We start from the raw sequence: 12,032 nt of genomic DNA on the forward strand, positions 1-12,032 counted from the left end.
GCAATGACCATTAAAAATTATTCATATCCCAAGTAGTTGTTTGGAGAGCATGCTAGAAAAAAAAACTTTTCTGCTGCACCATCAAAAATGTAAACATGCAGTGATTGCTAAACCTTACTGGCATTTTAGTTAGATGAAATCAAGATTAGATTTTCAATACAAACACACCAAGGGCCTGTCCTATGAAGCATTATTGGTGGTTTTGTGGTGGTTTGAGGTAACTTCAGGCTCAGTTCAGGATTTTCATCAAGAAGCTAATTCACTTCTCACTCATGCTTATCACCATGGCAGGTCAAGCATAGACCACAAAAGCACCGCCTCAGAACCAATGGTCTGAGGAAATGAAAGCAAACAGTACAAATAATGATTCTGATTGAACAGTGTTACGTTTTTTCTGCTCCACCTACTTCGACCAGTAAATCTTTGAGAGACACTATATTGTCAAAGGTATTGGGTCAAATGCATTTATACATACATGTACTTTGATGATAAACCATTTAAAATACCAAAGCTTTAATGTGGCATTGGTCTACTCATGACACCTACAACAGCTTCAACGTATCTAGGAAAGCTGTATACACCGTTTAGGAATATGTTTGTGAGAACATCGGACCATTCTTTCAGGGAGGCATTTGTGAGGTCAGGCACTAATGTTGGACAACAAGGCCTGGCTCTTAATTTCCACTCCAAGTCATCCCAAAGGAGCTTAATCATGGGGGGGTCAGGGCTCTGTGCCAACCCTTCAAGTTCCTTCACACCAGACTTCCTCATTCTTAGTTTGGCCTCATTGACCTTGTTTTGTGCATTGGTGCACAGTCATGTTGAGGAAACAAGAAAGGGCCATCCCCAAACTGAAGTCATTATCCAAAATATCTTTGTACACAGAAGCATTAAGAGTTTATTTGACTGGAACTAAGCGGCAGATCCCACACAGAGCCCCACACCATAACAACCCCCTACTGAACATTACACTGGACACAATGCAGTTAGGCAAGTACTGTTCTCCTGGCAACTGCCAAATCCATACTCGCTCATTAAATAGCCAGACGGAGAGACAAGTTTCATCGCTCCAGAGAACACATCACCACTCTAGAGTACACATTTAACAGGGTACACATTTAATGCAATTAAATATGCAGTAAGAAATGGTTAGATACATTCTTTTTTTTACTTTGGCTGCAATATTAATAACCCATTATTTCTCATTTTACTGTAATTTGTTTATTTTGTGGCAATCTTTATTCCTGCTTCTTTTCTCTGATAGGCCTGTTCATTGCGATTTTATTTAAAAAACACGTGTTTTCCACGAACAAGCAGAAGTCCATTTTAAGTAAGACTGTGTTGACCTTCCAACTAGATAGCCAATTCTCAAGAACCACTTCAGCTGATATTTAATGCAAGTGGTTGTTCAGTCAGATCTCTTAGAAAAACTCTTCCTTGAACATGGTTAGTTGTTTACGCCCCAGCTTGGTTTAGGAAAACGAAGAATGAATAGGTGGAAAAGCATCTAATATCCATTGTTAATTACGGTGATGGATCTGTGATAGTGTGGGTCTGTTTCTGTTCCAAATACACACCTTGTCAGAATGCATGACGCTTTTCATAAAAAACTAAATCAGGTGGACTCTGCCATAAAACTGAAAGTGGGTCATCACTGAGACTTGCAGCAGGATAACAATCTAAACCGCATGGCTAAATTAACACAGAAATACCAGATACAAAATCAACCTTCTTCTGGGCAATCTTGATCTACAGACCTGAGTTGTGTAGCAAATCTGTGAGGACAGCAGAAGAGGAGGAAGCATAAGAGAGGATGATCTAGAGAGATTAAAATGACAAATGACCAAAGACATAATGTGCAATATTAGGGCTAGAAAATAAAAACTGATCCTACTACAGTCTACAGTCATCTAAAGAAGTTATTCGTTTTAAGAATGGCAATGTTTTGTGCCTTTGTTCTCATTTCTTTCACTGTTATTGAACAAATATCAAAGAATTACATGTGCATCAGTGTTTCAGCATTGTTCTTGACATTTCTAAATGTTCCTTTTGTCATAATAAGACAGTCAAGGCAGTCAACTTTAACACAAGCTACTAATTTCTTTGTTAGGCTGTTTTAAATGTGTCATGTGTCATAATGACTAATTCTTAAGCCAGAGGTTCACAAACAGTTCAAAAATCCAAAGCATTTCAAATTTAAGTGTATATGCAAACTCTTTCATTTGAGAATCTGGAATCATAAAACATTTGTCGGTTATTGTTGTAAACAGACAATACGAGCAAACTGTCAGTCTGGTTTACTGTTATTACTCTATTATTATCTACTATTTAGATTTCCAAGCTTCGACTTCAACTAAGTGTTATACAGAAGGCGGACATGCTCTCACTGCGAGACAACAGAGGATTTACTTCTTGAACACTTGTCTTGTTGGCTCTGTCACTATACAGTTCATTCAGTTTATTGAGTCACTCCCTGACTACTCTGCTGCGATGGAAACAGCTTTTGTGGCTCCCATAAAACACCATCTGTGACAGCTACATAAGCTCTGAACCAGTGTACGACGACACCTAGTGGTGCAGCGCCATGGCCACAATGGGGTGACAATAGGTAGCTATGGCCTTAGAGGGCAAAAGGTGTCAGGAATGTAAATGTTTTCTTGCACAAATTGACATTTTGAATGATATTTAAAAAATACATATTTACAGGGCTGTAAAAAAAACATTTGACCCCTTACAGATTTCTTAGGTTTTTGCATTTTCTCAAGCTTTAATGTTTCAGATCATCAGCACCTTTTAATATTAGATAAAGATAGCCTTAGATAATACAAAATGCTCTTTTTAAATGATGATTTCATCACTTAAGGGGGAAAAAAACTAGACCATTGCTAAAGTTTTTATAAGTGGGAATGACTCTTTTACAATGCTGTGGAGAAATTTTGGTCTACTGTTCATGCAGAGGGATTTAAATATGAACGACGTATTTAAGGTCAGATTTCATATTTTCATCAATTAGAGCAAGAAGCAAGACATTTTTTGTCTAGTTTCTTATTCACTGTTGAAATATGAACACTGACCTTGATTGTGACAAAGGAAATCTGCTGTACTTTAGATGTTGCTCTGGGTTCTTTTGTGACCTCCTGGATGAGTCGTCGATGCACTCGTGGAGCAATGTTGGTAGGGTGGCCGTTCCTTGGAAGGCTCACCACTGTTTCTTGTTTTCTCGATTTGAAGACAATGGCTCTCAGTGTGGTTTCTTGGAGCCTTAGAAATGACTTTATAACAATTTCCAGACTGATAGACGTCAGTGACTTTGTTTATCTACTGAACCTAAACCAAAATGTGGTTAATTAAAGCTAGTTCATTAAAGGACTACATTTTTCAGAAATAACTTGAAGTATTTGCCTTCTTTACAGATGTTCAGATTCTTATTTCACTGTGGAACACTCCTGGAATTTTACTGGTATTTGTTTGTGGTTTGTTTCCCTGAGACTCCAATAAGAAATTTGAGTTTGAATTGACCACTTTGCAACATATTTCTCTTTGAGCTGTAACAAAGCCTGTTCTAGAGTGTTGGACTTCATACTGTTTGGAAGTGGCCATGCAGTGCCTTGCCTTGCCTTAAAATCTTTGGCTTACATTCAAAATGCAATCTGTGTTCGAAAACTAACACTTCACATCATCCTAAGCACAACACGGTGACACAGTTGTGGGAGCATCATGCTGGGGGAAACGTTTTTCTTTAGCAAAAATTAGAGCTGGTCAGAATTGATGGGAAGGTGGATGGAGCTACAAAGAGGGCAATTCTAGAACAAAATGTGTTACAGTTGCCAAAATACTTGAGAGTAAGATGAAGGTTCATGTTTCAGAGTAAAAATGACCCTAACAATGCACTGAGAGCTACAATTAAATTATTTTGATTAAACCAAATTCATGTGATGGAACAATCCAGTCAAATCTTAGACCGAAATTTAATCCAGCACCTGTGGCCAGATAGAAAACTGATGTTCAGAGATGCTCGCCATCAGGTCTGACTGAATTTGAGGCATTTTGAAAAGAAGAACTTAGATGTGCAAAATTGGTAGAGACATGCCCAAAAACACTTGCGGCTCTAACTGCAGTGAAAGGTGGTTCTACAAAGCATCAAATTAATGGGACCTCACACAAATGCCCAGCACACTTTTCAGATTTTTATTAATAAAAGTATTTGAAAAGTATGTACTTATTTCCTTCAACCTCACAATTATCTGCTTCAGTAATGTACACTCACATATTTTGAAAATCCAGTAATAAATTGCCTTTGATTGGCTGCATTATAGCGCTGGTTAGTGTTATAGGAGCAGTAAGAGTGGACTGTCTAATGGTTTTTGTTAAATAAAAACTGCCTCCATTTTATGTTAAGTCTTGCTGTTGATCTGTGGTATGTACTCAATTTTAGGACATGATAATAAACAGAAGCTCTTTTCCTGAAAAGCACTAAAGCCTGACAGTTGAAAAAGAGTGTGAAGTGTTCCTTTTTCTATCTAAGCCGTACAATCCTGCAAATGTCTGCCAGGTAAAATTTAAAAGCTACTAACAAAGTGCATTACATGAACCTGCACATAGACTCCATTTGGCATTTGGGAGGAAAAACCCATGAAAACACAGCAGACAGCTGCTATGATTTATGGAAATATTGTCCTCCTTTATTATGCGACAGAGACATTTAAAGAGAAGAGCACACACTTGCTGCTTCTCAGCAAATGAAAGTGTGCAATGAAAGGAAGGGGGGAAATATACACACACTATTCCTGGCTGAAATGACAAATGAGATGGGGATGGAGTCTGTTGTATATACATTTCTCCTAGAGAGAAGGAGTCTCTGGAAATCCTCTCAATTAAGTCCTGTTTTTTTCCCCTTCGCCTCCACTTTAAGGAGAGAAGCTGAAGCATAATGGCTGAGCAAAAACCATAGAGAGCCTATTGAAAAAGCTGCCAGTTAACTTTGTAATATTACCACTGCTGAAATACTTCACTCTTTATCCCTTTTCAATTGCAAGGCCAGATATTGAGGGTGTGCTGAGTATTCTTGATAAGTGAATTATAACACTGATGAAACTTTTTATTTCCCTCTCAAAGAGATTGGAGCGAATGGACATATCCCTGAAATGCAATAAGGAGGCTTAAAAAAGGATTGGGTGCCTCTGGGCCTCAATTTTTATTGTTCTACAACTTTAAATGACTGTAGATGTAATAAAGCGTTGACATTTATTAACCATGGCCTTTCTGACTCTGGGGTGACAAAAGATAATAAAAATAAATAAAAATATATTTAATCATTGCTTGTCATAGTTCAAAAAAGTCCATGAACTAACTTTTTAATAGGGAATATTTAGCCAGAGTGCCCATTTTTGAGTCAGCTTTACACATTTAGTTGAATCCCAACTTCATTATTTATGTTGTTATCTGGAAAAAATTGATAGTCGTTTTATAACTTTTACAATTTAGTACTTTGAGGTTTAACACTGTAATCTGTTCAACACAGATCTTGCCTCATCATACCGTTGAGGCAAGTCAGGCCTGACTCACCTCAAAAATAAATTATATATATATATATATATATATATATATATATATATATATATATATATATATATATATATATATATATATATATATATATATATATATATATATATATTTACATACATATATATACACATATATATACATATAAATATATATACATATAAATATACACTCACCAGCCACTTTATTATGTACACTTTGCTAGTACCGGGTTGGACCTCTTTTTGCCTTGAGAACTGCCTTAATCCTTCATGGACTCAACAAGGTACTGGAAACATTCCTCAGAGTGTTTGGTCCATATTGACATGATAGCATCACACAGATGCTGCAGATTTGTCGGCTGCACATCCATGATGCGAATCTCCCGTTCCACCACCTCCCAAAGGTTTTCTATTGGATTGAGATCTGGTGACTGTGGAGACCATTTGAGTCCAGTGAACTCATTGTCATGTTCAAGAAACCAGTCTGAGATGATTCGTGCTTTATGATATGGTGCGTTATCTTGCTGGAAGTAACCATCAGAAGATGGTTACACTGTGGTCATCAAGGGATGGACATGGTCAGCAACAATACTCAGGTAGGCTGTGGTGTTGACACGATGCTCAATTGGTACTAAGGGGCCCAAAGTGTACCAAGAAAATATCCCCCACACCATTACACCACCATCACCAGCCTGAACCGTTAATACAAGGCAGGATGGATCCATGCTTTCATGTTGTTGACGCCAAATTCTGACCCTACCATCCGAATGTTGCAGCAGAAATCAAGACTCATCAGACCAGGCAACATTTTTCTAATCTTCTATTGTCCAATTTTGGTGAGCCTGTGCAAATTGTAGCCTCAGTTTCTGTTTTCAGAGATGCTCTTCTGCATGCCTTGGTTATTTAACAAGTGGTTATTTGAGTTACTGTTGCCTTTCTATCAGATTGAACAAGTCTGGCCTTTCTCTTCTGACCTCTGGCATCAACAAGGCATTTGTGCCCACAGAACTGCCGCTCAATGGATATTTTCTCCTTTTCGGACCATTCTCTTCAACCCTAGAGATGGTAGTGCGTGAAAATCCCAGTAGATCAACAGTTTCTGAAAGACTCAGACCAGCCCATCTGGCACCAACAACCATGCCATGTTCAAAGTCACTTAAATCACCTTTCTTCCCCATTCTGATGCTCGGTTTGAACTGCAGCAGATCGTCTTGACCATGTCTACATGCCTAAATGCATTGTGTTGCTGCCATGTGATTGGCTGATTGGAAATTTGCGTTAACGAGCAGTTGGACAGGTGTACCTAATAAAGAGGCCAGTGAGTGTATTTATATATATACACAGAGAGAGAACAGTCATGTGTGAGACGGAAATAATGGTAGCTCAATAATGAGAGAATAAGTTGTTGGAGGAAATTTTTTATTTTTATTCTATACCGCTTATTCCATAGTGGGTCACGGGGGAGCTGGTACCTATCTCCAGCAGTCTACAGGCAAGAGGCAAGGCACATCCTGGACAGGTCGCCAATCCATGCCAGGGCAACACAGAGACACACAGGATAAACAACCATGCACACACTCATTCACAATTTAAAGAGATCAGATAACCTAACAGTCATGTTTTTGGACTGTGGGAGGAAGGAGGAGAACCCACGCATGGACGGGGAGAACATGCAAACTCCATGCAGAAAGACCCCCGGGAGTTGAACCCAGGACCTTCTTGCGACAAGGCAACAGAGCTACCAACTGCCCCACCGTGCAGCCTTTTTACACATTTATAAAAACCCAAAGTCATTTAAAGTAGAGCTTAGTTTGAGAGAAATCCACATAGCTGTTATTATGCAGCAACAGTTAAAATTACCATATTGCTATAAACAGTTATTAGCTAATAGTCTAAAAATGTCCCTGGCTAATAAATCAATTGCACCTTTTCAAAGAATATGCGCATCACCTGTTATAGCTTCAGTCTGTAGCTTATATTCTAGTGACCTTCACCAGTGATTACAAAATGAGATTCTTCATCATACTCAAGTTCCAGACCACAAGTCCAAATCAAGTCTTGAGTGCAGATCTAAGGGTGCTTTAGCATCGTGATAGTCCAGAGGCCTTGGTTGGAATAGGCATTTGATTTGGTTCATTTTCAGACAGCACTTCTGAAAAAAAAAAAAAAAAAACTGCCTTGACTATGCAATGCAGTTAAAACAGTTGCTTGTTTTTAAACCTAGCTGGCCAGTAATAGCAGCAAGGGAGAAACTAGACATGACTGCATTTGTGTAGAGTGAACTACCACCACATTAATGAGGCATTTTACTATCTGACAAAATAGGGAAAACAAAGATTATGAGCTACAAGTGGTCTGGTATGACAGTTTTCCCCAGAAAAAAAAAAAAAAAAAAAACTACGGGGGAAAAAGTGTCACTCAATGTTCCTAATTAGGACGAGAGAGAGCATTAAAAAGCCACATCTTCTAGAGATAAAAACACCTTCAAACAACAGATGCTACATTTGGAGCATTCTTTCCCCTAAGGCAGGCACCCACTCAAAAAGTGTCAGCCGAATAGGAAAGTAGCGGAGTATGAGCAACTTGGGGCGAACACTTCAAAAAAGGTCCCACCAGCTGGTTTTTTGACACTGAAAATAGGGCTCGTATACGCATTTACCAAATGTGCAATGGTGGTTCAGAAAATGATGGCACAACAGAACAATTTTATAGCGCCTCCGAGCCACACAGGCACAAATGAGAACTAGAAAATGAAACAAAAACCTCCCACAAAGTACTGGTTCTCACCATGTTGTCTGACGTGACTGATAAAAGTTCCAAGAGTGTGTTGTCGTGGCTTAGGAAGGAAGATAAGGCCGTAGGAGTTCCTTACAGTCGGTAATAAGAGGTCTTAGGTGTTTGTATGCAGAACCTAAAGCACTTCATCTTGGATTGGATCCTGGTTTTCTGTTAAATAATAGTATTTTGTAAATATTGTAGTTTAATGCAAGTGCATGTCTTTTTCGAAAATACAGTTCTCAGCAAACTTCTGCAAAAATATGCAATATGATGGATATGCTGATGTATTTATTCTATGGAGCAACAAAGCGCATTCTTGGCATTCCGACTCTTGTGTGCCCTCCCAGCATCCTTCCATGCTGCTCAAAAACTAAAACTAAACTAAAATTGATGGTATTTCCTCAACTGCAATGAGGCCTAAACAGTGTTTTGGCAAGTAGTAAACATACAGTAGTGCTACGATCGAGCAGTCTGAAGGGCCCATTATGCCCTTTTTTATGCGAGTAAATAAGTCTGCCCATTTCTTACTTTGGTAAGCTTTTAATGTGTTTATTAAGTAGGGTGATAAAGGGCAGATCTGACTTTCAGACAGTCCCAAGCATGCAACAGTGGAGTTCATTGTGATAATGTATTTTTTTATAAAAATACACACCGCAAAAGATGATGCTTGTCTGTTCAGCCATTACATATAGTGCATTATATGGATGAAAAATATTCTTCGTTTGTGCCATTGCCTTCTTCCGCCTGTATTGATTTATGTATTTAACGTTGAGCATAAATGGAGCTTAAATTCAATGTGAAGGGACCCTGACTTGAATGCTGTGTTGTTAAGCAAAAGCAAAATGAAAAAAAAAAGGGTAATTTTGTTTTTGTCTGGCCTTCAACAGTTGCTTTTGGATGAGTTTTAGGATTTCACAAAGCAGTAAAAATAAAAAAATAAAAAAAGCCTTTGGTGTAGCAAAGACCATGTTACACTATTCTTCAAGGGTAAAGCAAATTTAAGGTTCAAGCTTTTCAGCTACGAATAAAATGTACCTTTAATGGAGTAACATGTTTGTGGAAACAGAGCTCATGCATGTTAGCAATGCAGAAACTCCTGTGCAGGCTGCCAGTCAAGGAAGCAGAAAGGTCAACCACTCAGTGTTCAGGTAAAGTAAGAGAGTGAATAAAGATTGTCAGTTTGTTCTGCTTTTTACTATACCTCCTGAAAGTGCATACATCTGTTTCAACATCTCCCCGTGTAGGTAGAGAAAATAAGGAAGACATCTGTTCTTTTTTTAAAATACATACATTTGAAAGTTTATTCAGAAGTCATGTCAGTAGTGAACTTGAAACAGTCAATGTTATAGAACTCCAAGGTTACAGCAATCAAGGACATGGTCTAAACAATGATGAGTGGATATATGGAATAAGAGTTAGCAGGATGTGCACTCCGAATATTTTACCAATAAAATTCATGATGTCATGCCAATTCAAACCATCAAGCCCTTTTTTGTTTCAAATAAATGCCACTAATCTAGTGATGTGTTAATACAAAAAAGTCATGATTAAATCACATACAAAGCAACCTGCAAAACAAAATAAAATAATATATACATACCTCTGTACATAGTGGGGAATATGAATAACAGAGACAATGAATTTTTTTGTTCTCATTTACTTGAGAGTGGGTCAGTATTGAGAAGCTGCTGGTCCAAGCTTATCTGTCTGAGCACAATCTCATGTCATGATAAAAAAAAGCACAAAGTGGCAAAGTGGAGGTTGTAGCCAGCATCAACAAGTTCAGTGACTATTCATCTGTGAAACACGCTCCCTGCTGGAAATGGCATTAAACATGAGGCAGAAAGAATAAAGGAGAGAGTTAAGGACGATAAGAGGGGGCGGGCTGCAGTGAGGTATTCATCTTGTCAAGCTGGGGATGGGAAGCGAGGGATGTGTGGGTGAAAACAACCTGTTTTCTTTCTCTTTTTTGTGGGAACATTTTCTGTTGATGTTTTTTGTTTTGCTGTCAGTGTGCCGTTTGGTCTTTCAGTCAGTATCTTTGTTTACTGTACAATTCCTGAATCGATGGAGGCCTGTTTCCTGGTGGTCTTGGGAGGAGGTGGAGGGGGGGTCTTGCTAGGCAGAGGGGGTGGAATGTGCTGCAAAACAGAAAGAAAAGAAACCCTGGAATTATATTTTCCTCATGTCAAAACAACTTAATTCAGAAATCTTTAAATGCAGAAGGAAATTACAAGATGGTGACTTCAAGTCAATGTGCCCCTTTGCCATTTCATACCCTCATCTCATACCCATGCATTACCATTTCATCCCTCCTTAATTCTATTTCATAAATGTGCATTTTAAACAACCCATTGCATATCAGTTGATTTTTCCTTGTATTTAAACACATGCTCGTAGATATAATGTATTGGAACACACAAGGACTAGAATGCAGAAAATACCTTGGTTGTCACACCGAGTAGAACATACTACTTTGTTGGAGAGGAACTGATGTACAGTTGTTACAAAACATCCCCTTGGCATGAACAAAGTGATGTACAGTCGGTACCAAATGTCCCACTGGTGGATATGAAGTGACATGATTTTTGCTACAAAATGCTCCCCTAGTCCATGAACCCTAACCCTGATGTATGATCAGTACAAAATCTCAGGAATGAACTGATGAAAGAAAAACCAAAGGTCCTCTTGAGGGCCACAAGGTCATACGAGGTTGGTACAAAATGTCCACCGGCGAGTACATAGAGTTGTTAAGGCAGTAATTTTTCCCCACCGTCATATAACTGCAATTTAGTTTTTTTGGCACCCAACTTTTTCTGGTACAAAACCAGAATTTACACCTGCAATGGAGACATTTCATCTTTACTTTAACAACAGATTGCCTAAAGTTATAAGATTTTCTCATAGTTCACAGTAGGAACTGAGGTTATATGACTCCAACAAATATCTACAAGAAGGAGGTTGTTCATGTTATTTTTATTTAATCAGATAATGAGTTGTGTTTTATGAATTAACTGGCGCAAAATGTGATGAGAACCACAATCTATGATATTAGGGTGTAATATAAAAATGTCACAAAAAAATATACAATGAAATTACATGTGAGACTAGAGGATTTGTTTTTTGTTAATCTCCATAATTCACTAAAATGCTTAAGTACAAGTGAAAATAAGAATGCTTCTGTGATTAGAAGCTGCCAAGTTAATTACATTTTTTTTCACAAACATTCAGACATTCACAGGCATTCAGAACAATTATTATCAGAACAAGTTATTTGGAACTTTCATTAATTTATAATCAATTTAAATAACAGACAAATTAAATACTCTAAAAACTAGATGAATTTTCACAAAACAAAAAAGAAAGACAACACAGCTAACTTAATTCATAAATGTAAAATTACATATAAGGAAACACAGAAAATCAAAACGAAACAAAACTGTTTAGTTCAGCATTTCAAAAGCAGAAAAAAAGACCTGGCTGACAAAAAAGTTACAGTGTTGCCACTCTGTCTATCTCTGCTGTGACTCCAAGCAGGAAAAAGCAAGTTAGCAGCTTGGCTATGTGTCAGACTGTGTGAAGAGACAAGAATGCAGCTGGGAGCGGCTGCAGCTTGAGAGATTACAGGACATAACACTACCAGGCTCCAACGACACCATTGTTGATTGGCAGTAGATTGACAAGTTGTAGAGTATGTTCTGACACATG

The 12,032-nt window shown here is 38.1% G+C and overlaps 1 protein-coding gene across 5 annotated transcripts in view; it reads right to left on the minus strand.

Annotated features, from left to right (window-relative positions):
* Positions 1-9,593: 9,593 nt before the first annotated feature.
* Positions 9,594-12,032, minus strand: part of dock1 (dedicator of cytokinesis 1) — a 308,112-nt gene continuing 305,673 nt past the window's right edge. For all 5 annotated transcript variants that reach the window (XM_047376374.1, XM_047376376.1, XM_047376375.1 and 2 more), the window contains one exon: positions 9,594-10,465. In XM_047376374.1, coding sequence (XP_047232330.1) covers positions 10,370-10,465 — 96 coding nt within the window. In that variant the 3' untranslated portion in view covers positions 9,594-10,369. The remainder of the gene's footprint in view (positions 10,466-12,032) is intronic.

Source organism: Girardinichthys multiradiatus, chromosome 10 (genome assembly GCF_021462225.1).
Source record: "Girardinichthys multiradiatus isolate DD_20200921_A chromosome 10, DD_fGirMul_XY1, whole genome shotgun sequence".
NCBI lineage: Eukaryota > Metazoa > Chordata > Actinopteri > Cyprinodontiformes > Goodeidae > Girardinichthys > Girardinichthys multiradiatus.